This window comes from Myripristis murdjan, chromosome 16, assembly GCF_902150065.1.
Source record: "Myripristis murdjan chromosome 16, fMyrMur1.1, whole genome shotgun sequence".
In the NCBI taxonomy this organism is placed as follows: Eukaryota; Metazoa; Chordata; class Actinopteri; order Holocentriformes; family Holocentridae; genus Myripristis; species Myripristis murdjan.
Genome location: NC_043995.1, coordinates 11,200,829 through 11,228,767, shown reverse-complemented (window position 1 = coordinate 11,228,767; position 27,939 = coordinate 11,200,829). Strand labels below are relative to the sequence as shown.

The 27,939-nt window shown below is 41.3% G+C and overlaps 1 protein-coding gene across 2 annotated transcripts; it reads left to right on the top strand.

The window, feature by feature from the left end:
* Nucleotides 1–365: 365 nt before the first annotated feature.
* On the top strand, nucleotides 366–27,925 carry enpp2 (ectonucleotide pyrophosphatase/phosphodiesterase 2). Of its 2 annotated transcripts, none has more exons than XM_030072342.1 (25): nucleotides 366–383; nucleotides 1,430–1,535; nucleotides 5,241–5,396; nucleotides 6,800–6,925; nucleotides 7,199–7,259; nucleotides 8,432–8,529; nucleotides 8,729–8,808; nucleotides 8,994–9,113; nucleotides 9,943–9,998; nucleotides 13,366–13,431; nucleotides 14,525–14,597; nucleotides 14,849–14,957; nucleotides 15,346–15,471; nucleotides 16,239–16,270; nucleotides 16,635–16,762; nucleotides 19,240–19,315; nucleotides 19,636–19,723; nucleotides 19,922–20,091; nucleotides 23,706–23,751; nucleotides 24,271–24,410; nucleotides 25,731–25,866; nucleotides 25,962–26,039; nucleotides 26,447–26,579; nucleotides 26,997–27,150; nucleotides 27,755–27,925. In XM_030072342.1, the coding sequence occupies exons 1-25, from the start codon at nucleotides 366–368 to the stop codon at nucleotides 27,923–27,925; spliced, it is 2,547 nt and encodes an 848-aa protein (XP_029928202.1). The 2 variants fall into 2 exon arrangements, with proteins under 2 accessions (XP_029928202.1, XP_029928201.1); XM_030072341.1 differs by having other exon boundaries at nucleotides 23,616–23,751.
* Nucleotides 27,926–27,939: the final 14 nt, after the last annotated feature.

Genomic DNA, 27,939 nt, shown 5'->3' with positions numbered 1-27,939 from the left:
AGGGTTTAGCAACTTCCAGTAGACTGCTTGACCCCAATACTCTCTCTCTCTCTCTCTCTCTCTCTCTCTCTCTCTCTCTCTCTTTCTGCATATGCACAAATAAATGGCATGATATTACCTCCTTCCCCCCTCCAGCCGTTCTCTTTTCCTCCTCCCTGTCTCATCAACCAGCTCCTCGCCAGATAAAAACCCTCCTCTCGGCTCCAAACCAATAAGAACCTGGTGCGCTCCTTTCAGCCTCCTCCTCCTCCTCCTCCCTGCTCTCTCCAACGGTCCTCCTCTCTGGTGGTCCTTCCGTTTAGAGAATCAGCATCACTCATTCTCCGACCTACAGCACAGGACTACGCTCATCCCGGCAGAGGAACATGTTGCTACAGAAACTGGTACGGTAAGAGTCCATGTGCGCAAGTTCGAGCGACACTTTTTGTTCAGAATTCGGACGCCGCCGCGCGTAAATCCGTGCGCAATTACGCGCGTTTCTATTGATTATCTTATTCTGCGCTATTGGTTGAGGTCGCTCCCAGGGAGATTTGCCAGGATGTTCTTAGCTTTCTTTCAGTCTTCCCCTACTGCTGGTAATTATTTGCAGAACAATTGTAGATTCGTTGGTCGTTTGCAAGTGAGGAACTTGTTCAAAGTATCAAAAGGCGATTGTTATGCGGCTGCGGGTGGTCCCCATTCACTTTCAACTCACCACCGCACCAGCCCCGACTGTTCCCGGAGAACATGCAACTAGCATGACCTTTGTATGGCCTGTATTTTTGCTGTAAAGGACGATCTTCATGGACCGGGAGCTTTGCTGAGCCATCAGTACCAGTATTACACTTTTGTTGAGGAAATTTCATTCCTATTTGGCAGTTCCTTTCGTCCAAAAATCAACTTTGTTGGTAGTGCGCCACACAATATTTTGGTTCCAACAAGTGATTTTTTATGTAGCTGACTTCATGCATAGGAGATGCATTCCATACCTTTTGTCTTCTTGCTCTTCTCATCCTGAGAAATCTGTCAGCAGCAGTTCAGCTGTGATGAAATGATTTCCAGTGTTGTTTCAACGAGTGTAACATGTTTTGTTTTCCTCTTTCACTGCAGAAAATAATTTCTAATCCCAGAGATTCTGCCCTCTGTAGCTCTATAAGTGGAAATGGGATGGCTGGTTGACTTTCTATGGTTCTCTGTGGTGAAACAGAGTAACAGTATTTCCATCAGCCTGGGTGCAAGAACACAAAATTTCCCATGTGAGCCATGTGCTAAGAAAGTTTAGAAAGCTAACAAATTATCACCCAGTCATCCATTACTGGTTATGTTAAGAGTGGTTATGCTACTGTACTGTGAACAGGTTTTAACATTGTATTCACACCACATGACCTTTGATTGGCCTGTGCAACAGTAATATTACTAGTCAACCATTTAAGATGTGTGTCTTTTTCAGCTTCTGCGGATCCTGTCCGTCCTGTGTGGCACTAATGTCTGCTTGGGATACGTCTACGGCCGACCCAAACGCTCCGGAGAAGAGGGGTCTACAGCCAAGACAGAGTGTGAGTACGCTGCAGGACCTCAGACCTTTCCTTCTCCTGTTAGTGGTTACAGAGGCTGTCTTTCAGCTGAATGACCTGGATGAGCAAGACACTGAATCCCTACAAGCTACCAAGATGCTGTTCTGTATCTGACCCCGACCTCTGACCTCTGACCCCACTGTGGAGAGGAGAGTGATCATCTCTATGTGGGACAGTAAAGCATCAAATTAAAAAAAAAAAAAAGTTGAAAGTTGGAAGAAGCTGAATTTTCACCCTTGAGAAATGAAAGCAGTCACTGAATCAGTTGTTAGAATAATGCCAAAGAAGTTTTCCTTTTCTCTACAAGGATCTCTAAATTCTTATTGCATTACAATATTTTTCCTTCTGAAACTCTATATGGAATTGCTCCATGCTGTGTTGCAGGGACTTTCATACTGAGTGTGATAATATGTGCAGTACTAATGGCAGAGGGAGCACCAGCATGCCATGCTTCTTCTGCATTACTCTCATATTTTCACAGAAGTCCTCCAAATTAGCACCCACTATAAACACTATGATAGCTGTTTTAGTTTGTCTCTGCACACTGTATCTGTCCCTGTTAAATAAACCAGAAATAAATACTTAAATAAACACTTTCCACCCCCGTGTGTCATAGAACTAAAATGATTAGTCAATCAACTGGCAAATAATCGTGAATAATTTTGATTTTAGTAGTTTATCAAATAAAAATGCTCATTTGCAGGTTCCTGCCTCACCAAAGCTAAGATTTGCTAGCTTTTCTCAATTTCTTATCATAAAGTGAACCCTTTGTTGTTGTTTTTTTTAGCTGATGTTCAGAAGTAAGCAATTTTAAGAAATAACTTTGGGCTCTGGTAACTTATGATGGCCATGTGGAATTATTTTGAGATTACATAATTTATCAAAAACAAAAACAAACAAACAAACATAAAAAATGAAAAGCATAACTGACAATGAAAATAAACGTTAGTTCCAGCCATAACGTGTTACAGTGGAGCTGGATAATCATTACAGTATTGTTTGTATGAATGTGAACTACACAAGGGCGCTTGTGTAGTTTTTATGTACGTTCATCAAATGCATGGGAACGATATTCAAAACTTTGTTCAACATCTGAACATTACACATGGGTTCAGTGGAGCAAAACAAAAAACCCACACTTTTACGTTTATTTAGTTGCCAAAATGGCCCAGCGCAGGCTATGTGCAGTGTATTTTGGACACATGTTAATGTATCTTGGCCAGGTGTGCATAGGACATGCCTCCCCCGTCCAAGCCAGACGCAAAAAACAACCTTTTGATTTTTTTTTTTTTTTTCTTTCAGCGGAGTAAATCTTGAAACCAGTGTGAGTTTCGTGGGCAATCAATCACCCTGACATCAGCTGGAGTGACACACATCCACACCTGGCTGTTTCAGAGATTGCTTCTCTAAGCATGAGCTATGTGCAATTAGATGAGAATGTACTTTCCACACCAGCGAGCAACTTTAGCTGTGTAGGAATTTCTCAAACGTATAGTTTATTTGCAGGATTATTTTCTATCTGAAGTGTCTGCCAGCGCATACAAAATGAGCAAGCAGAGCGTATGGGGTAGCAGGCTAGGACAACGGATCACTGTGACCCTGCGCGGTTGTGATTGGGCAGTCCGTGTGTGTGTTTTTTTGGGGAGAGAGAGTGTGTTTGTGCAGCTCTACCTTGAGTCAATATTAAGAGAGCATTGGAGCCCATTTTCTGCCCCAGATTTTCTAACCCTGCCGGCACAAAAAAGCTAGACTTTCGCTTCCTGGGGAGATTTAAAGTGTGCCAGAGATTGTCATAGCAGTGAATGGCAGCTGCAGGCTTTCTTTGTTGTTTGGTTGCTATCTCCTTTCCAAAAACTGACATTTGTGAGAGCCTAGTATGAGCTTGGATTTGCATGGAGTTTCCTGGTTTGTTTCCACTTCAACTTCTTCAAGTATTGTATTAGTTACTGGAAAGCGGTCTGAGGGACAGCTGGAGCTGGGATTCGATCCCATAGAGCTGACAGTATGTTGTATGTGCACTAAATGGGCTAGGCCAGAAGATCTTCAGCAAAATGGGAATAGTTTACTTTCACCACAATTCACCAGAAGCTGACACCATGCAATAAATATGTATGAGTGATTATTTAGCATTATGCTTTTATCTCACCGCTTTGAATCTTAATATAAGCCAAAACATGATTTCATATCAATATCAGGGACCCTATGGGCAAAATCTCTCCAAACTGGGGCTCGTGGCTTAATGAAAGTTAACTTTGGGGGTCTGGAACATCAGCCAGTTGGCCCTATTGTGCCAGCTGGCTGGGCACTGTGAGTAAACTGAATGAAGTTTAACTCCTAAATTCCTCCACATGCAGTGTGCATAGAGAGATGCACTTGTACATGCATGCATACACACACCCATATTCACACAAGCAAAGAGGCACACACACACACACACACACACACACACAGCACACAAGAACACACATGTTAAAACCTGTTGGCATCCCTCAGTTGTCTCTGCTACAAAGATTTTTTTGTCTTCATGATCAGTTGGACAAGGGATATTTTATGAGTGTACCAGTTTCTGTCAGCTGGCTGTCTCTTAGATGTGCAGGATGTCTTCAATCATGTGTTTGGTTTTCAAACTGTGGCTCGGATTCCAAAATGGGTCACAGGTCTGTCTTTAGTAGCTCAGTTTGGAGGTTTAAACCTCAAGGACCCTTGGGTTTGTTGCATGGCTTTCAGATGTTTTGAAGAAAGATTTGATTTTCTTGGCTCCCTGTAGGCTAGTATGGCAATATTTCCACTGCCCCCATGCTACAAAACAATAGTAACCTGCCTTCCGGTTTTATGAATGAGGTCTTTGTGTGCATTAGCAGTACTGTGCAGACAGATGCCATATTATAATGTCTGTTGGCACTATATGGAATGCAATCCTGTCTTCAGTAATTAGATGTGTTAATTTTGTTTTTCAGTGTATTCATTGATGTTTTTCATCTCTCATGAAGGCATGAAACATATAGATATGTGTTCTGAATGATCTTCTCTTGAACCTTACAGCAATCAACCAAAAGTCCAGTTGTTTTGTTTTTATCATTATTTCAGAGCTAGGTGGCACTAATGAAGACATGTATTGCAAATTAGTATTGCATGACCTAATGATGCATGTCCTTAAAAAATAGAAATAGACAGTGCATCCTTGTGTTCATTTTGACAGACTACAGTATCTTTGTGTTATTCTGCCTGCGCATTCAGTTCTTTATTGTAAAATTGCACTTGGCAAGTTCATTTATGTAAAAATTTGCAATCTCATAATCCTAAATCACAAAGTAGTGCTTTAGGAAAGAGGAGATTCCCATTCTCTGTAATTGAGATCACATTGACAAGACTGCTCAAGCTTGCTGAAGCTGAACTCAGCAACATTAGATCTTTCACCTCTCTTGTCTCTTCAGTATAAAGCGTCACAGATCAGCGAGGTTGGTAAACATGAGCATGTTGTGTGCAGTTTCCTGACATCACATCACAGGATTTCTCAGTACTTAAGCTCAAATCTTTGAACTCTTACTGCAGCTTGAGTCCAAAACGGATTGTGTTTTGCTGAGACTCCACAGTCTGATCAGATTTTGATAGATTTAAACAATATAATCACATTTAAAACTAAAAATGTATGGGTGACTGTATAATGTCTGTCTCTTCCCTCCCCAGCTCGCTCTGCGTCCTCCAGCGTGGCTCTCTCCGGCTCCTGCAGGAGCAGGTGTTTTGAGTTGGTTGAGGCGGAGCCGCCGTTGTGTCGCTGTGACAACCTGTGTAAGACCTACAACAGCTGCTGCTCGGACTTCGACCAGCTCTGCCTCAGGACAGGTACTGCACCCTCTGCTCTGCTTGATCTGGATTTTGCTTCTCTTTCTACGTCCCTTTCCTCTCTCTCTTCCCACATTGTGGAAAATGAGACACTTGAGGCTAATCCCAGTTCGCTTCCCTTGGCCTGTCGCCTGGTTGCACAGTGCCCTTGACTGGGTATAAGCCAATCAAATCTGTCCTTGACCAATAGGAGCATCTTTTTTTTTCTTAACACACTCATTATCACTCTCTGTAATTATCATGTCATGAGGAACATATTAGACATGAGCGTGGGACTGGGAAACATTGATATCATATTGATATTGTGATGTCAGACTAGATATCACCTGGGGTTTTGGATATTGTAATGTTGTCCTATGGCACAAGTGTTGCTGCAACAAATGCTGCAATACAGTAAAGAGGTGACATTTTCTGGAGTTATTCGAATATTCAAGCTGTTCTGTTATTTGTCTCTACCTGCTTGGTCATTATATCCACATTACTAATGACTCTTTATCAAAAATCTCTAGTGTGAGAAAAAAAAATCTGTGAAAGTACCAACAGTATCCCTACAAAAAATGTCCAATGTTTGTTTGTTTGTTTGTCCATATGAGCGGCAACGAGGTCAGTTCATTATGTCCTGAACCATTTTCTCAAACAAGCTGCATGCTGCAGATGCATCCATGTAACATCACAAAACCTGGCAGAACAGTTGCTCATGGGTCGAGGCAGCACTGACCACGTTTTCACACTGACTGACTGAATTAGGTCAGCTTGTCAGTGCAACAGATGTGACTTGGAATTGTACAGAATCTGTATTTGTACTACTGTTTTGTCTTTCTCACTCTGTGTTACCATCTTGTTTGTGTTTTTGTGTGCCCTGATGGTCCTCCAGTGTTCATTTTTGAATTGAACTCCATACCATGATGACTCTGTTTTCCTCTTTCCCAGATCTGTTTCCTCTTTTCTTTATCAATATATAATTCTCTGCTCTTCTCTTCTTTCCTCTGCTTCCTTCTCTCATTCCTTGCTTCTCCCTAAAACCCCCCTGCCACTTCCAGTGTTGGTGGTCTTATATTTATGTGCTCTCCTTCAACTAGGTGGTCTTTGGCTTGCTCACCACCTTGCTGGTGTAATCCTCCCACTGTCTGAAAGCTCTGTTACAGTTTTGTTTGGGGCTGTGGTCTTTCACTCTGACAGGGAGAACAGTGCAAATCTTACTGTCAGCTGAACGAGGGCATCTCCTCTTGGGCGATGAAATGAGTTGTGAGACTCTGGTCAAGTGTTCAAAACATCTTTAGCATGGGTGGCCCCCGTGGGTGTGAAGCTTCTGACCTTGGTGGTAGCTGTGTGCCGCCCTCCCCTCAGCTGCACAGGGGATTTCTCTCATCATCGTCGTCTTTCTTCATCCTTTCCACTTCCAGAGGGGGGGTACGAGTGCAGTAAGGATCGCTGCGGGGAGACTCGTAACGAACAACATGCCTGCCACTGCTCTGATGACTGTCTGGCCAAAGGAGACTGTTGTACCAACTACAAGACTCTGTGTAAAGGTGTGTCACCTTTAACGATTATTATAACACATACAGATTTTGTGGGAATTATGTAAATGGGAGATATTCAGCATTAGCCATTTGCCTCCAGTGCCTCCACCTTGGTAACTACAGGGTTTTAGGGAAATTATGAGGGAGGGACTTAATAATAACATACAGAATTATGGTGAAACAGTGTTTAATGACTGCATTATCCTTCTTATTCCAAATAATTTCACCTACCTGTTTGTGTTATTTATATATAATCTCACTCTCTCTTTTACTGCTATTCAGGAGACAGCTCCTGGCTGCAGGACGAGTGTGAGGACATCAAGACACCTGAATGTCCTGCTGGGTATGTTTACAAAAGACAAGTAATGGTACAACTAAATCTTTGATAGATTTAAAAAAAAAAAAAATTCTCCTCTGATTGCTTTTATTACCCTTTTTTCTTTTTCGTATTTCCAGTGTACAGGTTTCCTCTCTTTACTTATGCAAACAGTCAATGCTGTATCAAAGTCAAAGTGAATTTCACACTGCTGATCAACTCTGATCTGATCAAAAATGGATAAATACCATTTCTTAAAAAAAAAAAAAGAACAAGAACTGACTCTTGTATGCTTCACATGACATACTTTCTGCATCCCAATCCAACATTTTGTTGCAAAAGCCACGTGGCCTATGCATTAGCCTACCAGTGATTTTTTTGGATGAGTATTACCTGGATTATATTAATAATATTGTTTATATAAATCAGTACGAATGGAGACACCTGTTTTGGCAAATAAACTCTGGAACACTTCATTTTAGTGGGCTGCAAATTCCATTGTAATTAGGTGATAATTACCAAGTGACGTATTTGAATTTTCTTTGAAATTACCCCTTCATTACATCAACATTTACCTCAAAGTTTATTGAAAACCAAAATTTGCACTTTTACTGTCACCAAATGATGTTGCAAACTGAATTTATGATTTTTATTTGACAGTCTTCCTGCAGAATTCCAATACAATGAAGCTGCACAGAACTCCATGTTCATGACCAAGGGCAACCCTGTTTTTTATTTTTATGATATAATGGATTTTAAATATTCATCTAGAATGAGTTTTGGTGACACAGTGAAAGCAGAAGTGTTGGTTTTCCATACATTTTGAGGTATATGTAATTTGGCGGTAATTTCAAATAGCATGTCACTTGCTAATTATCACCTACTTATCACGAATTTCACAGCCCACTAAAATGAACTACCATAAACTCCTCATTTCAGGGAAAATGTATGTTATGTTATGTTATGTTATGTTATGTTATGTTATGTTATGTTATGTTATGTTATGTCATGTTATGTTATTAGGGTTTACAAAGCTGATATATTGACAAGAAAAGTTGGTAATATAAAATCTGCATGTGTTCCTTCACTCTGGTGTTGTGTGTTCATTGTATGACTGAGCTGTTGTTTAGATTTGCTCGCTCTGTCCCTGTCTTTTACCTTCTGGTGTGTTCTCTTCCTTGTGTTGTGTGTGACTGCAGGTTTGTGCGTCCACCACTCATCATGCTGTCAGTGGATGGATTCAGAGCTTCTTACATGAAGAGGGGCTCCACTGTCATACCGCACATTGAGAAGCTCAGTAAGACTCAGAATGGGACTGAAACAAAATGACAGGCCCTGAACGTGGAGTGTAGTATCCTCTTCCTAGCGAGGCTGAGGAGGGGATGCTCATGTGGTGCTTTGTGATGGGAGTGGGATTCAGATACAGTGCAACCAGTAGATGATCTATTAAGTCATTTAAATCTTGCTTTTTGATGTTGTGTCTCTTCCACCCTCAGGGTCATGTGGTACCCATGCTCCATACATGAGACCGGTTTACCCCACCAAAACTTTCCCGAACCTCTACTCACTGGCCACGGTACAGGATATTATCTTCCAGCATCATCAACATTACTTTGTGCACGTTTTAGCAATGAAACTGGGCAACAACTGCATGTGCATAACACATGCAGTCTGTATTATTTTGGCAATACAGAGAATAAAACAGTGATAAGCAAAAGTATTATATGACAAATATTGTTGGATTGCCTCGATCTTTGTCAGGGTCTTTATCCAGAGTCTCATGGGATCATCGGCAACTCCATGTACGACCCGGTGTTTGATGCCACCTTCACGCTGAGAGGCAGAGAGAAACTCAATCACCGCTGGTGGGGAGGACAGCCGGTGAGCACTGACTCCTCTCTTCTCTTCTCTTCTCTTCTCTTCTCTTCTCTTCTCTTCTCTTCTCTTCTCTTCTCTTCTCTTCTCTTCTCTTCTCTTCTCTTCTCTTCTCTTCTCTTCTCTTCTCTTCTCTCCATCTGTATTCCATTAGTGCGGTGATTATGTGATTAGTGAGCTGGCGAAGACTGTCTGTGCCTTTTGTTTTGATTATGTGTGACTTTTGTAGATGGTTTGGATTGCGATTTTAACTGTCAGGTCAGAGATGCTGTAGGAGGCCAGCAAAAGCACAGACTTGTGCAGTAAAACGATTGCTCCCTTTAATCTTCCTGTCAAGTAGGGGTCGTGTGCAGGAAACAGATTCAATAAACTAACCCTAATAGGCTTTGCTGTCCACTGGAAAAGGACAGATGTTAATCTGTGATGAATGAAATGAATGGCTCGGGACTCAGTTTTTGTTTGGCAAAAGTGAAGCTTTGACATAAAGTAGCTGGGATTTCTTTTAAACCTGATTTTTTTATGATGGCAACTATATTTTATTCAAAATGCAAACACAATACAATAAAAACAATGACATACTTTTTGCAGGTATTGTATTATTTGTTTGCCAAAATCATATTATGATTCAGTCAGGATGCATTGGTGCACGTGACAAAAGTTGGCCTACTTTCAGTCTCACAATGAAAGCCCATCCGTCTGGACATACTGGATGCTGAGGAGCTCAAGGTCATGATGTTCTTGTTGTTTCTGTGCTGGATAAACTGTAACAGTGTTTTAATCTGAGTTGGCTGATAAAATACTGTGACTGGACCAGGATGTCCTTTTTCTTTTCTAGATCTGGATCACAGCAGTGAAACAGGGAGTGAAGGCTGCCACCTTTTTTTGGCCAGTGTAAGTGTGCCTCAGACTGCCACACACACACACACGCACACCGTGCACACACATCAAGGAATATAAAGACCTTTTGTAGCACAGTATCGTCCCATGTACCTCTGTCAGCACAGTTTGTTAGTGGTCCACGTAAGCATTGGATACCCACAAAACAACTTTTCACATATCGACTGTCATATTAACCGTCTGATTTCCCCACTGAACATTTGGTTTAGTTTGGTTTGGTTTTCTTAATTAGTATTATTATTATTGTTGTTGACTCTATTTTTGACACACCCATGAGGAAGAGTTCATCCAAAATACAAAAAAAAAAAAGATGTTTTCCTACTTACCCAGTCTATCAGATAGTTTCTGTGTGATTTGGCGAGGTTTCCAGTCTGGCACGGGCTTCCTCTTCTCCCTGCACCCCAGTACAGCGGGGCTGGATGGGTATTGTTTCGTGGAGCTTGAATCATCAAAAATTTAACAGCATTAGTTCGTGCCAAAAACAACATGGATAACCACCATAATCCACAGCCCTGAGGGGCAAAGAGTTTTTCTGAGAAACGTCTTCCTGCTGAAGAACAAAGGCAAACTGGATGTATCTGCCAAGGAGTACAGATTCAGGGCAGATAAATACAGTGTGTGCAAAAACAAAACAAAACACATCCATCCCCACTGTACTGGGGTGAAGGGAGACAGGGAAGATTGCAGCAGACTGGAAATCACACAAAAATATCTGAATATATCCAATCCTAGGAAACTATAGTAACTCAGTCTTTCTCAGCTCTTGTTGATCATTGTAAGCACATTCTCTTTTTTTTTTCTTCAGAGGTCAGGGACAGGTCAGTGCTCGTGAAGCGATTAGGGGAGTGTCTTGCTCAAGGACACTTCAGCACAGACACTTCACCAACCCTGATGTTCTGGGCAGATGAACACAAAGCAAACGAAGGATGCAAGGATGCAACCACACGTGCAGTTTATTGGTTGCAGTCCAAACCAGAGTGGAAAAGCTGTGCTCTGTTTTCAGTTTTGCATTTGGTTCGTTTGGGTTCACACTACCCAATTGCAAGCCAACCAGAACTTATAAACAAAAATCACATGCACTCACAAGTAGGTCAACAGACTTTGGTAGAGATTTTGGCATTCAGGCGAACCGAAACAAATCTCATTCCAGGCCCTCGAAATGAATCGAAAACTAATTGGGTAGACTTGTGTTCTTGTCTGCTTGGTTTACCTTCTCTGGTGTTCGTAGCAGGTGAGAATGCCCGAGGAAATAAATGAATATGTGCATCGATCCAGACTGGCATGTCCTCAGTTCATTTTGGTAAGCTTTGCATACCAAAAAGATCAGGTGGAACTGCTGTCTATCACATGTCAACGTTCTTCTGCTTACAGCCATAAAACTTTGCATTATGGGGTCATTTCCTGCAGTTGGTTCAGATCGCTTTCTCACCCTTGATGATTTGCAATGCAGTTCACTTGGAAGATGGCTGACAACATTCTCATATGATCTTAGTGTGTGTTTTTGCTGTGCATGCAAGTTCAAATGACATTATTTTCACATGCCAAAACAAACCAAGTTAAGAATAAATTCTCCTGAAGCTGAATAAACCGGTACCAACATGCTTGGTGTGAACGAGCCTTAAAAGACCCCTGCAGTGCTGTTGTCCCTGTAAATGATTCCAGCGACTGTAAGTCATTTGGTGGTGAAACTTCGTCAAGTCAGCAGAACATGCCTGTTCATGTTCCTGCTGGGCTCTCAGTCCAAACCTGCAGAACACAAAGGAGCCCACATTTATCAGCACAGAGAGGGCTTTGATAGAGCAGGAGGCAGATCTTATAGCTGAGGGATGGCGCTGGGCTGTTTTTACAGCAATTTGTGCACATGGGCCTGTTTACACTATGCGGCAATACTGTGTGAACCGGGGTCGCAGACGTGCCACTCAAACCATGGGGGCCAAACTTGGCTTCAGAGTGTTTTTCATCCTCTTGGCCCTGACAGAGCTGTGCTCGAAAGAGAGAGAGAATAAAGGAAACAATAGTGTGCATGGCAAGCACATTGAAAAAAATCTCCATCTTAACATTTGTTCTCATTTTCAGTGTTAAAATCGTGTTTTTCTTCAAACAAGGTAAAAACAGTCTGCCAGTGGGATAAGATAATCTCACTTGTCTCCAGTGTTAATCAGCTTGTTTCCTGAATTTTCTTGAAACGAGTGACATCTTAACGCTGGTGGGCTGATCTGCCTGCAAAAATTCCTGTAACAAGTAAAACTGCATTGGAATCAAGTTGGACTATTGCATCTCACTGACAGTTAATGAAAAATAAAAATTTTAACACTGAACATACAACTAAATGACTTGTTAAGATAGAGCTGTTTTGCAGTTCATGTGGCGATGTGTTTATGCACAAGTGTTTGTGATATATTTGTTTCCAAGAGGTTGTGCGTGCCTACATTTGTATGAGTCAGTGTGATGCGCATGTGTGTGCATTTGTGTGTGTGTGTGTGTGTGTGTGTGTGTGTGTGTGTGTGTGTGTGTGTGTGTGTGTGTGTGTGTGTGTGTGTGTGCGCGCACGCGTGTGTACAGACACTCCGAGCAAGCTTTTTTATACAATACAGTGGATGGTTTTAGTGTTGTAGAACCACAGTGGGGATTGGCAAGATAATGGGGACCAGGGATTGGAGCTAAATGACTGCCTGACTGGTTGAAGGGCTGTGTTGGGTTCAGCTTTCTGGGAGGTCCCCCTCCACCACCCACCACCCATCCCGTCAGCTACAACCACAACCAGAGAACAAGGGGAGGAGAAGCAGAGAGAGAGAGAGAGGGATGGAGAGAAATTGGAAAATAGAGGGAGAAAGCAACTGAAGGAAAGAGAGGAGGGGAAATGAAGGTGAAAACATAAATACAGAAAACGAACAAAAGTATGGAGGGAAAATGGAGAGAGTGAGAAAGAGGCCTCCTGTCAAGTGTTGAAGCAGAGTAACCCAACCCCCCACCTTATTCCTCCATCCTACCCCCCTGTGCCCGGAACGTCAAGCCCCAGTCGGGGCCTCGATCCTGGGCTTGATGGTTGACAGCTGTGGACTGCGTGACAGCCATGAGCTTGGTCGGTGGCCTCATCACTACGCAGGCCGCTTTTGACTTTCAGAGACGTTAAACAGTCAGAGAGCTTTATGTGTGTCATATCTCAGGACGCTCGACTTTACGAGCCTCTTTGCGGGTTGTTGTTCCAGTGTGTTAAATGGTTCAGGAGTACAGCATGGCACTAGGCGCTAGACCTCATTGTCTGGGTTGTTGTTTATTTCATTGGCTTGCAGATGTTTTTTTCAATATCAGATTCAGTTATTGTGTTTATGAATGTTTAAGCTTTGTGCATGTTTTCCAGTGCCATTCCATTGGAGAGGCGGATACTGACCATGCTGCAGTGGCTCCACCTTCCCGAAGGAGAGAGGTGATTTTTTTTTGTTTGTTTTTCATTTTTCTTTCCCTCTGTGTTCTCCCATTATGACATCTTTTCTTTGGCAGCGCTTGCAGTCATGCCTCAGTCAGATGTGACTAAGCAGACAGTCCGATACACAGAGAGCGAGGCCCCTGTTCACTCTTGGTTTAGGATCGTCGTTCACACCTGCCGTCATCGTGTGTCTCAAATGCATCTCCAGTGACTTGTGACCAGTTTCAGATCTGTCAGGATCTCTTTTTCCCATTCTTTTTTTTTTTTTTTTTTTTGTTTTGTTTTGTTTTGATTCATCTTTGATTCAACTTAGTCCAACTCTCTTTCCCCCTTCTTCTTCCTCACTTCTGCCTTCCATAAAGCAACTTTCCACTTCTCCAAAGGCATCATGGACACACTGAGACATATTCACACTACAAATGTGCATCCCTGACCTCCTCCAAAGGTGCTTGGACTGATTGGATCACAATGTGTCTCCAAGACTCATCAAAACCATTGACTGTACAAAAGAATTACACTCACACCTGTACTTAGTGCTGCCTGCTTGTAAAGCAAATTTTCACACTTTTTCTATGCTCATTTAATTGTTGTAGTTGAATAATTTAGAAATATTTGTATGTTAGGAGGCCATGTTAGGAGGTCTTTGCATATTCAGTTATTTCAAAATATAGATATAAGATATTGGTATTCATTTGCTAATGACAGTATTCTCTGTTTTCAAATGTTTCTTGATCACCTGCGCTCTCTTACAGTCACTTGTTCGCTTAGTTTTCATGTGAAAAACAAACCCGAGCAGAGCCTCTGAGTTCCTGTTTGCGTTTTGATAACGCCCGATCAGCAGCTTCTTGTTATGGCCTGCTGAGGTTCACTGGGACTGTACAACATGTGGCTGTGGTTGAATTGTAATTACACTTGACTTCCCTCTCTAATGATACACATCAGACTGAGCTGTATGTGTGATTGTGTGTGTGTGTGTGTGTGTGTGTGTGTGTGTGTTTACTGATACTATGTGTACTGCTCCTGCTACTACTGCTGCTACTGCTCTCACTGCTGCTATAAATACATCTCCAGGCTGACTCCTGTCTTGTTTCAGGCCCTATGTTTACGCCATGCACTCTGAGCAACCAGACACATATGGACACAAAATGGGACCAATGAGCACAGAAGTGAGTACTCTCTGTGTGTGTGTGTGTGTGTGTGTGTGTGTGTGTGTGTGTGTGTGTGTGTGTGTGTGTGTGTGTGTGTGTGTGTGTGTGTGTGTGTATGTGTGTGAGCCCTCTGTGATATATGTCTGCCTTGTTCTGCTTTGACATGTGCTCTCCAGAGACTAAGCGATTAAACACACATGCACGTGCAGGGATACACATACACACATACACACTCATTTATGACTTACTGCTGTTTCTTTATGTTCCAGCTGAATAATCCTCTGAGGATGATTGACAGGATTGTTGGACAACTAATGGACGGCCTTAAGCAGATGAAACTGCACCGCTGTGTCAACATCATCATGGTGGGGGACCATGGTAAACACACACACACACACACACACACACATTTGTGTGGTTGGTTCTGGTGTGTGTCCACAAAACTAGTCAAAAAACAGACGCCCCAAACATAGCCACTTTTTTTATCTGAGGAAGAAAACACTTGGTATTATTTTGTGGTAGGAGGGTTACTTCCCTTTGCTCAATGGCACCTTGGCAGTAGATGGAGAAGGAGAAGAAAGAATTGCTAAGTCACTTTCCTTTTATTCACTTCATTCACTTTTTTGTGTTTCTCCAGGTAATCACTTTTTTAATTATTAGATAGCCATGGCCTGTCCACTACACACACACACACACACACACACACACACACACACACACACACACACACACACACACACACACTCACACTCCTGTCTGTCCTCAGGTATGGAAGAGGCCGGCTGTGAGCGGACAGAGTTCCTCAGCAGCTACATGACCAACATTGATGACATCATTCTCGTCCCTGGGTCACTGGGCAGAATACGTTCCAGATACCCCAACAACCCTAAATGTAAGTAAAAGAGACAGACATCAAGTCAGTCAAACAGATTTAATCAGACATAAATAACCTGTGTTGTGGGTCATATAGGAATTACTGAATTTGCAGTTTTTGTTACGCCCAACATGACAAGACAAGGTGGAATCTGGTGTGCTTCATGGAGCACACCAGATTTATTCAATAACAGAGAGTTTGAAAGTGAATTTAGACCAGCATCCACAAATTTATTCATTAGGAAAAGCAAACAACTTTCTTGATATTTATGTATAGTATTCATATTGTCCTGAAGCAATTCCCCCCATTTGTCTGATAGGTGTGTCAAAGAGGAAATCAAATATATTAAATGTTGTTAATAAATGTTCTAAATGTTTTTTCATGTATATAGGTGGTATCTGTTGTTTTTTATGTATCTGTGTGTATGTGAGGCAACAGATTTCCCTGTTAAAGGACAATAGAGAATCTATCTGACTTTCTAAAGCTCACCGATGCAGTTACTGTGGAAGCTGTGCTTTGTATTGCACTGTAGATGACACCATCACACTGTTTGTTTCCAAACATTTCTGAGAAGAAATGTTTGGCCCAGTTGATTTGTCCAACTAACTTACTTCTCAGTCATTTACACGGGTTATAATGTTCCAGCTGCTGGGTCTGAATTGTTCAAATGCATCTGCCCAGATGCAGGCCTGGATTTGCTTGGCATACAGTATGTTATGAGAGCTAAAGCTTTGCAACAAATTTCAGTGCTCTGACTATTGTTCTTTTTCTAATATTTTTTTTAGATGACCCAAAGGCTGTTGTTGCAAATCTAACAGTAAGTATTAAAACCATATGATGTGTTTTGTTGATTCAAAAAAATAGGTTTGCATGTAGGTTTGCATAATGACCAGTGACAATTTTCTTAAATTTAATAACATTGGGAATTGTACTGTCTGATGTTTTTTGATTGATTGACTGATTGATTGGTTGATGGTTATTTATTTGATAAGGACCAATACAGTGTACATAGAAAACTGAAAACATACAAGTATCATTGTGAACAAGTCCATTTAAAAATTTAAACACCAGCTAAGACCTATGATACTTAGCTAATAAAGGTGAAATCTTTAATTAAGTCTTACAACAATACTCAAAGTGACCTTTTACCATAAAAATACCAATGTTCTTATTTATTCCAGTGTAGGAAAGCGGACCAGCACTTTAAGCCTTACTTAAAGCAGCACCTGCCAAAGAGACTGCACTACGCCAACAACCGGCGCATCGAGGAGATTCACCTGCTGGTGGAGAGGAAGTGGCACGTTGCCAGGTACAGTAGCATCACAGAAACAGGAAGTGCAAATGTATATGATGTAGATCAGCTACTGCATGTTTAGAAGCCAGACAAGTCAATAGTGAAAACCAGCAAATGTGGGCAATAACCTGCACCTCGTCATCTTTCACCTTCCGGAGAGCATGCTCATGGATAATGTCACTGTTTTTCTCAGAAATTCTTCCTCACAAAAACATACATCATAGTGTTGGCTCCTTTTGACCGAGGTGGTCCAAGTAAATGATCAATTTTTTTGATGGAAAACACACTTTGCTGGAAATGTGGGCTAAGGGAAAACTCTGTGCTTTCCCCCATCAGCCAACATTATCATATTTAGTATTATATTATATGATATATTATCATATCTTAAAATCTATGCCAGCCACAAAGTGGAGATGTAGACACAAGGTGAAAAAAGAGATACTGAATACCTCTAAGGATCTGAGACAGTGGAGAGGTGGGCCGTGCTAAACAAGCTGCAGATAAATATCAGGGAGCTGTCTCTAACACATTGTATATTCAGTGTACTTGGTGAAGTTTGGGGCAGTATGTCTTGCTTGTTTGCTTGTTTTGGTCAACATGGACTGCGGTTAACACATCATTAACACGGTGTGTTCAAAGGTGACAAGGCATGTGTGTGTGTGCGTGTGTGTGTGTGTGTGTGTGTGTTGAAAATCCCACGTCTTTTTGAAAGGGGCTGGATGGTAAAACCTCCGCTATTTGCTGAAATGAGTGGCGACAGGCGTTTGATGTTGAGCAGTGAAAGGTCCTAGTGCAGCAACTCAGAGACAAAGTGAACCATGAAGTCATCAGGAGACAAAGTGAAAACAAACGACCATGGCAAACTGTGTGTGTGTGTGTGTGTGTGTGTGTGTGTGTGTGTTCATGTCAATAACAGTTTCCTTCCATGAGACTGTCATGTTGTTTGGATTGGTGAACCGTGGGAGAGCTACATTCACTCTCCCACTGACACACACATACACACACACACACACATATGCACAGGGATGCTAAATGAAAGAGACCTTTGAGGTTTTTCTGTGCAGCTCAGATACAGACGGGTTAATCGTTGGCACCGGAGCTGTGAGCTGAGTGCCGAAGCATTTACACTCTCGCAGTCACACACAGGCACATATACATTTGTCAGTGTCTCCTTAAATCCCAAACCAGCTAACTATTCACACTAAATGAAACATTGAGTTTGTCCCCTTGCGCCCGTCAGCCAGTGATTTACATTTTCTACATGCTTGTGGCTTCACCCCCTAGAAACACACACCCGTGCGTACACACAGGCGCACACACATTAGCGTTCATCACTGGAAGTAGTGTTTTAATGGACACTTAATAAAAAGTGTCTGTTTTTCAATTAGAGAACCGTGGCTGGAGTTGTGTGAAGGAGCGGCTGTTCTGGGCTAAGGGTTGTGGGAGGTGAATTCAATCAAAATATCAGCGATAAACTGTATTAAATAACACAGTTTAACCCTTCCAATGTGCTGAGTCGGGTTTATGGGGTTTGTCACGTTTGTTGGCTTTTCATGATCCCATCAGTTTAGTTAGTAGAGTTTAGTTATGTAAATCTTTTGAGTGTTTACTCTGATCTCAGATTAGCTGTAGCTACAGTGACAGCTTGTCTTACAGGCATCCAGACACACAACTTCACAGCTATTCATGACCAATAGAGGAACACTAATAAGAGGAGTACAACACATAATTCTCACTGACACAGTTTGTCTTTTTCATTATTGAGTTTAAAATGAGAGGAAATGTCACTGGTCAGTTGAGGTCTGATACCAGGTGGCTGTATCTGTGAAGCATTTTTTCGAAGTTGCCAACAGTGTAGAGTGCGAAATGAGGGGGTCGTTGTTTGCATTCGAATCATTCACCAACCTGTCAGTCACACACACCCAGGCCAGAGCAAAATATGCTGAGCTGCAGTGACGGGGGGGATTTTTCATTTCTAAACTTCCTGAGATAAGCTACATATTTGACAGCAGTTAAGTGGTAATTGGTGAAATCCTAATTTTTTTGTTTTTATTTTAGTTTCATCACATGCTTAAAGCAAAGTGCTCATTACTGTGGTGACGATTGGCAAGTGCCCCTGGAGAGCACTTGCCAATCAAACAGTGTGCCCAGAAAAGTGCTGTCTTTTCCTTGGAACTTCTGTTGAATTTTAAATTTTTATGGGTGGTGCTCTTGTCTATCATCCATGCACTAAGGAGATCTGCTTCTTTTTCTTCCAAACAACTAAGCAGTGGTTGCTGCTGCTGGAAATATTAATTGTATCACTTTCTGTGTACCACAGAAGTGTTTGCTAGAGCAACAAGTCTTTTATGGGTTGGATATACAAGTTGGCTTACACTATACTGTTATCAGCAGAGATTAGCAAAACAGACATGAAACTGTCACAAATCTATAGTGACCCTGAACACATCAATCCAATGCTGTTGTATGACTCGTGCTATGGCTGGTTTCAGGAAAGTCCCCGAGGGGAAGAGGCACTGTGGCTTCTCTGGTGACCACGGATATGACAATAAGATCAACAGCATGCAGGTAATCTCTAATGCAGGCACTCTCTCTATTGTCTTCAGCGGGACAGGGAAATTTGGTTGGTGTCAAAAGTATTTCCATTTCCAAAAGTACTTCTATTCAATTGTAGCATGACAGATTTCACTTTTGGCTGTTTTTCAATAATGGGATACTTTAAGCATTTCCAGCAAAATCACTTTTTCACAGTTCCAGTTCAGCTGTCAAGTAGAATACCACTTTTTCTGGCATAATGGTTGGGGTATATGGAATTTTAGCTGTTATTGTGATGTACACTTTTGTGTTCAAAATGTCAAATGTAGCGTACTCTCAACTTTTATTTTCAGACTATTTTCTTGGGATATGGACCCACATTTAAGTTCAAGACTAAAGTCCCAGCCTTTGAAAACATTGAGCTTTATAATGTCATGTGTGGTAAGGCATCATTTTTCCTTAATGTGTTTGTGGGTGTTGGGATAGGAGTGTGCATGTGCGTACATATGTGTGTGAGTATATGTGTTTGATTTTAAAAATACACATACACACCTTTGGGCCGTTACCATGTGGCCATTTCCTCTTTTTTGAGTTTCTGTTATAGCTGACATGAAATTGATTTCCCTCTGGCTTGTTTAGATCTACTGGGTCTGAAACCGGCTCCCAACAACGGGACCCACGGCAGTCTGAACCACTTGCTGAGAAGCCCCACCTACAGACCCACCATGCCCGAGGAGGTCTCCAGACCAACGCCCTCTGGCCCTGTTCCCACAGGGACAGACGACCTGGGCTGCACTTGTGATGACAAGGTCAGCCATGATGACTCAGCGGCAGACCTGGGACCAGTTTCTTGTAGAAACCTGAGAGGAATACAGAAAGTAATTTGGTCAGCTTACTTAAGTGATGAAAACACAGACACCAAAATCATCCATCCATGTCATTGGCTCCAGTGTTCCATGCTCACTTTATTATACATTATGTGGAGTGATAACAACTAGCAAAAGGGATGGTACATCTTGAATGGGATGCAGCCATGTCTGGCAGTTTAGTGCAGGTAAAATTTACTTGGCAAATTTAATAATACTTTCATGAAATATAATACAGAAATAACACTAATTGAAACCGCTAGTTAGGACTACTTTCGCTGTTTTTCTATGGAAACAGCGAATGGAGGGAGTAGTTAGGTGATGGGTAATAGGTAATGGGACTGTATCTTTGTCCAAATTAAAATCATTGTTTTATTTCTTAAGTTAGGCTAAAGGGTAATGCTAATCATCTGTATTCAGTGCTCCAGCTTGGAATCCACTGGCTATCGTCGACAATTTTAGCCTGTGTGGACTAATATTCTTTTATTACACAGGCTGAATGTTACTCCACACAATAGACAGACATGGAGAGTTTTTGTAGGTGTTTTAGGTTCAGAGGACATTTCTGCCATTGCGGTCTGCCTCTTTCGATCCCCACATGGACTGTTCACCTTCATAAAATGACTCAGAAGTGAAACAGAAGTGGAAACCAGAACACTTATACTGATACCAAATTCTTGTCCCTTGTCTACAGACTCTATATATTTATATAGAGTCTGTTTATGGAGATTGCACAGTGTTTAAGGATTAAAATGTTAACATGGAGCACCAGAGCAAGTGGGATGCATGGATAAATCTGAGGTCTGTTTTCAGTCACTTAGTGGATAAGCTGACCAACGGACCATCTTCCCCAAACCTTGATGTATTCCTTTACTCTGATGATGATACATGGGCAGTGTTTTGAGGACACACAGTCAGCCAAGGGGGCTTTGTTACCTGCACAAAATCAGTGCATGTAGCATTTTGATGTAAAACTTTATATGATCGTTTGTCGGGCAAGATTGGATATGCGATCAGCATTCAGACTGACTTCTTTCTTTTCTTTTCTTACTTTGATACCTCAGAACTCTACTCCAGCTCTCTTCTGTCCCTTCATCCCCCTCACTTCTGTATTCTTTACTGTCACTTTCTTCCCAATATTCCTCAGCCATCCTAATCCCCATCTGGCAAATTTGCAAAGAAGTTGTGCCAAAACCCCCTATTACTTGAAACTCAAATTTGAAACTAATGCCAACAATCTTTTCTCAAGAAACACTCTCTCCCATCCACAAATTGTCTTGGCAGTCTTCTGATGTTGCATCGCATGCGGATGCATTAGCATTCACAGTAAAAAATGGCCTGTGGCCCAGCGTGTGACACACCACCTTCTTAGCTCTGTCCTGTCCACTTGCAATGGGATCACTCGAGACAGATGTTAAAACCAAATGTGAATGGGTTTCTGAGTCTTTCTCAGAAACCCAGAGACAGCAGAGCCAATGCTTTCTGCCACCTGGTTTTGAACCCTGTTTTTCTCTTTTCTACAGTCTTTATAACCAGTGGGCCACCCAATGTTGAACTGAAAACATTCTGGTGACCATGGATGTTTGTATCAGTCAGTATGTCCTCAACTCATTCCCTGTGTATCAAACCTTACATTGCAGCTCTCTTTTCTGTAATTACTGTGAAATAAGAATCATGTGACAATTAATTGTTGCTTGTAGGAAAATTAGACCTAAAGTCAGCAAAATAGACTCAGCTGGCTTTCGCTACGCACAAGCCAATCATTCACACTCCCTTGGCTGCATATTGACTTGTCAGATTGTTGGATTTGGTTTCACCTTGGGATTACTTAAACATTTCTCCAGAAAGAAGTAATGCACAGTCTCTTTATTTCTCACAGTATCAGTAACTTCTGCTTGGCCACTCATATTTTACCATAGCTTGTGCTTTATTTCTGTATATTAACTTTAAGGATGTGTGGAGTGATAAAGCCCTACTTATCTCAACACTAAGATCACCTCTCCATTTATTCAGAATGGAATGGATCTTGGCATTGAAATGCTTTTGATAAACCCAATCCTGATTAACTGAGCTGCAAATCTTCAGAGAGGAGTCATGAAGATCATTTGCTTTAGCTTATTTCACAAGTGAATTGTCAGCAGTCACTATTTGCTCCTTTGGGAACTCTTATTGATGATCATTATCTTATTTTAGTTTTGAAAACCTATCCTAAGAATTAGTCTCCATCATGGAAATACACGATAAAGGAGATTCACTAAATATAATTTATTGATGATAGTTAAGGAAATGCATTTGCCCACGTGCAGTTATCAAACAGAGAATTGGATTAAAAAACAAATCCTGAATCCCAGTGGTTTCAGCTGATTCCCAGAGGAGTTTGTGATGGTGGCTGACTGATCCTGAGCTCCTGAAAAATGAAAATGTGCTTTTGAAGAGACACCACACTTTCAGTGGCCTGCAACTTCAAATGCTCCTCATGAGAGACTTGCAACTGTTGTGATGTTTATATCAGCTGAGGTCTGCTCAGTAGTAAAGCTCTGTCACTTTGCGGAGAGATTGCCTGGACTGGATGCAGCTTTGCCATCCCTTAATTGTACTTTACAGAGATAACACATTTTCACTTACTGCCAGTTAATCTTTTCCTTTGCCTGATACTTGTCACATTATAGAAAGAGAAAAGAAAAATCATGTTATCTGAACAAAGAATGCTAACAATGCCCAGAATATTTTCCTGCCTACAGAGGTACTGTTGCAGCTACCTTTACACCACAGTGTGACAGCAGCTTGGGCAAAGGAAAATAATTTTCTAGTCTAGTATGGGCTGACATAATCAAATGTCATCTTTGATAAATTACCTCAGTATCATCTCACTGAGTCCAACTTAACATTTATGTTTTGCTTTATCAGTGCAATTAAACTTGTTCAGTATTGTTTTGCCGTGCACACCTGTAAAAAGACATGGAATCATCTGCATTGGCCTTTTATCCACCATGTTTGATTCAAATGTTTGTGTGTGCACACAAGTGCACATGCACATAGCCTATGTGTGTGGTTCTTTAGTGTGATTCTTTGTGTCAATGCAAGTTTGTATGTGTTGTAAAAATGTGTATATTTGTGATTCATGGACTAATTGTTTTGTCTTTCCTCCTGTTCAGTTTCCCTAAATACTGAAATAACTTTGATGCATTTCTTTGCTTTCTGCAGCAGAGCAATTCCCTTTCAGTTCAATCAATTCAAAAGTTAAATAGAACCTGCAATTCATTTGCCAATAATAGAGTATTTATTCTCTATTATTTTTTAGGCTAAATCAGTATCGTTTTTGGAGAGTGTTTACTTCATGAATTGCTTGAATTGAATTGAATTTCACCCAGCCCTGCTCAGGAAAGCATTTCAGTTTACCTCTAATGTGTGTGATTCCCATGTAGATCTCTGGCAAGAGATTGTTTCAATCTCCAATCTTTTTGCAGTTGCGTGTAAAAAGTAGGGGCCAGAGAGGTTTGAAAGTGACCCTTGTACGAGGCTATAACCTGGAGTCACTCTGGCTCTGTCTCTTACAGAACAAAGTGGAGGAGCTAAACCAGCGAGTGAGGCAAGCTATTGATGGTCAGTTCTAACAATTAATGATACTGAAAACTGTTAAACTGTTTATAATATAACAAACAAAAGACCTTTACATGGAAATTCTAGCCTATGCTCAGTATGGTGTGAACCCTCCCAACCTATCAGTTTAAACAATATAAATAATGAATAATATGTTATGAATATATGAATTATTAAATTTTAAAAAATGCTGCCAATGGTTTTAGAACAGGTTTATAAGAATTTACAGCAGTTGTTAACATTGAATGACTTGTGGCCTGTGCTTTGAACCCATAAAACTGAAGAATACTCCCTTAGGTGTTATTACTGCAACAGCTGTGCAGTATAATGAACAGTAATTGTAAGCTATGTATCATCAGCATACACTCTGATATTGATGGTCACTTTTATGCATAATAGACATAACTGTAATGCTGTATAGTATATCATCTGTGGCTAGCCCACTGAAAATTGAAGATATTGACGTGTAGTGAAATTACATCACACCATATATCTCCTGCTCCTGTGCTCTTCCTCTCCCAGACAGCAGGAACCTGCCGTACGGTCGGCCTGCAGTTCTCTTTCGTACCAAGTACTCCATCCTGCACCACAGCGACTACATCAGTGGCTACAGTGAGCCTCTCTCTATGCCCATCTGGACATCATACACTGTCAGCAAACAGGTACATCCCTTAAGTCCTGGTATAAGTCATCCCCAGTGACTTGTTTAAAGTTGGGGGCTGTAGTAGAGCTTTTGTCAGCAAACAGCTGGGTTATAGGTAAAGCTGGGCATTATTGACAGTCAAACATTACAACATCTTTCACCAAATACCTTGATATATTGTGACAATATTATAGGGATCACTGCTGGAGCTTTCAGAAGATACAGTTTTTGCACCTAAGAGATTTTTCAGAAAAAGCCATTATTTTGGATATGATGATCAAGCAGGTAGAGGGAAAATAACAGAGCAGCAAGAACAGTCTAATAACTTCCCTTCAATGTCTGGTGTCATATCATGATACTGATATACTACCCAGCCCTAACATTTTGAATGAGAAAGTAAAATTACATAAAATTGGGAACTCATTTCCCTCCAGGTTTTACATGCTGTGTGTCAGCATGCAGTTCCCAGGTCCTGTCATCTTCTAAAGGTAGCACTTTTTTGAGGCTTTATGTCTACAAATCAGTAAACAGCTTCGAAATTGTATTGTCTTGCTCATGACTGGATCTGGAGGATTTTCATAACTGGTTTGCGTAATTGTACATCATATGAAAGATTGAGTCTCATCGAGCATCTTGGCATGAACTCAGCAAAACAATACAATACAACTTTATTGTCTGGCAAAAAATTGTCCTTTGTCTTGTCTCAAGTTCAACGAATCATACATAACATCACATTTACACTATTATGTAAAATCTTTGCTTTGTTTCGATTCGGAGGTTGATTGCGTTAGGAACAAAAGAGTTTTGCACAGATCGAATAGTTGTGTATGACTGTATTGATCATGTAATAAAAGTAGCTGTTGAACATTTTAAAAGGATCAACACTTGAAACTAGGGCTAAACAATATGGTAAAATCATGATTAATTTTACAGATAATTACAATATAATTCAGTTTTTGGAATGATGATTTTTTTTCCATTGTGACTTTATTTTTCATTGAAAAAGCTATTAAAATGATGATGGTGTGATTTTTGCTGGGGTCTATTAGCAAAGACAACTTTTTGAAAAATACAATTTGTAGATCAGGGAATCTCTATAGCATCATAATATTTTATGTACAACAATTTGTAGTCACACATTTTATCTTTATCAAAAAATTGCAGCTCCTGCTGTTTGGATATTGCACTTGGCCTTACTGCAATTTCAATTAATTGTTCAGGCCTTCTTGAAGTTACATAACAGTGCTTAATTAATTAATTCTGTTTTCCTTGTGTGTGTGTGTGTGTGTGTGTGTGTGTGTGTGTGTGTGTGTGTGTGTGTGACTGTGGGATCCCCCAGGTAGAAGTGTCCCCCCTGCCTGAGGCCCTGACTAACTGTGTGAGACCTGACGTCCGCGTCCCCCCAGCCTTCAGCCAGTCATGTACCAATTACAGAGCAGACAAACAGATCACCTATGCCTTCCTGTACCCGCCTCGTAAGTAAACTATCATGTATTTTGTGTTATACATGCACGTGGATGCTGTGGCAGCACCTCAGTTGTAATTATGTTTCTGCTTTCCATATTTGCAGAGCTGTCCTCTACCATGGATGGAAAATATGATGCTGTTCTCATCACCAATACTGTTCCCATGTACCCTGCCTTCAAGAGTGAGTCAGTCAGTGATATTAGCTTTCTTCCAGGGTGTGTCAGTGGAGTGCTGCAGAAACCATTTATCTTAAAATGCTGACTTCCTCTGCTAATAACCAGGCCAAATCATTGCTGATGTAAAAGTGCCAGAAATATATCGCTGCCAATGGGGGGAAAAATCACTGAAGTTTTCTAAATTCCTATAAAGTTGAATTTTTGGAGGTACAACCTTTCAAGACACTGATGAAACAGCTATTAAGCCAAGTATGAATTGCACTGGATAGTAGTTGTAGATTGCTGCCTTTGTGCTGACCTTTGGCAGATCAGAAGACACAGTGCAACTTGAAAAATTTAATTCTTCTCTCTTGTGATCCCACTCTCTTCTCCCCTCGTCCATCCCTCTCTGCTCCACTCCTCCCTCCCACAGGGGTATGGGGTTATTTCCAGAGGGCACTTGTGAAGAAGTATGCAAATGAGAGAAACGGGCTCAATGTGGTCATCGGACCCATATTTGACTATGACTATGATGGCGTCAGGGACTCAGCTGAGAAGATGAAACAGTAAGGACATTAACTGTAATCAATCAGCTTACACGACACTACAGACATAACAAACAAACAAAAAAAAAAAAACACAATAAAACATAAATACAAATATACACATCCATGCCTATCAAGCAAGAGTAAGATTTTTTTTGCCACTTTTTGATGACAAAAAACCCCCCCAAAATCCTGTTGTCTTGTTATGTGCGTGCATTTGTTGATTTGTTGTGCAAGGGCATGGTCTACTCTAAACCCAGTAAGTTCTGATGGTAAACATTTTATGACATTTTCAGAGGCCACAGGTGCTGTGATTGAGTGTATTTCTCTCACGTACAGCATGCCAGTCTGTAGGCTTATAACATATTCTCATTCATTAGAGGTACAGATTTATAGATGTACCTCACCTGTGAATTATGCTTTATGTTGTGATTTCAGGTATGTAAGTGGTACGATACCCATCCCCACGCACTACTTTGTGGTCATGACCAGCTGCCTGGACTTCACGCAGGCCGCTGACTCCTGCTCCGGCCCCCTGAGTAGCTCCGCCTTCATCCTGCCGCACAGGCCCGACAACGACGAGACCTGCAACGTAAGTGCAAGTAAATCCAAATCAAAGTCAGGGTAAATACACACTACAGCATTTACCATAATGACACCTTTTTAGATGACATTTTTATTCTGACATAATTTTTTGAGGAACGGCCTAATGGAGATCTAAAAGAGAAAGTTAGTTGGATTTCCATGAGGATGTAAGACTGTAAGGCTACAAGACTACTGGAGCTCAATCCGAGGGAAAAGAAATTTAACTGGCCCATGCAAGGCAACAAAATATGCCTTTCAAAAGAACTTTTCATTATCCACCCCTGACCTCTCTGGGTAAAGGCCTGATATCTGTATGTGATATCTGAAATCAGCCTGAGATTTGACAAAACAAATTTGAAAAAATAGTATTTTGAATCACAAAATATACATGGGGAAGGATGTGGAAAGCCCCAGAGAAAAAACTGATGTAATTATTAATTTGTTTGGAGTTTTGATAAACCAAAATATATTCAGGGCCATCTGTGCTACAGGGGATAATAGACTTGAAAGGAAAGAAGGCAGAAATGCATATTTTAGTGTGTTCTTTTGCAATAATGCTGGTTCTGTTACCACCCAAAGCACACACACACCCTCTCACTTCTCTGCTGCAGAGCTCTGAGGAAGAGTCCCGCTGGGTGGAGGACCTGATGAGGATGCACACAGCTCGAGTCAGAGATGTGGAGCTTCTGTCGGGTTTGGACTTCTACCGCAGAACCACAAGGAGCTACCCTGAGATCCTCTCCCTCAAGACCTACATGCACACATACGAGAGCGAGATCTGATGGAGCGCAACGCA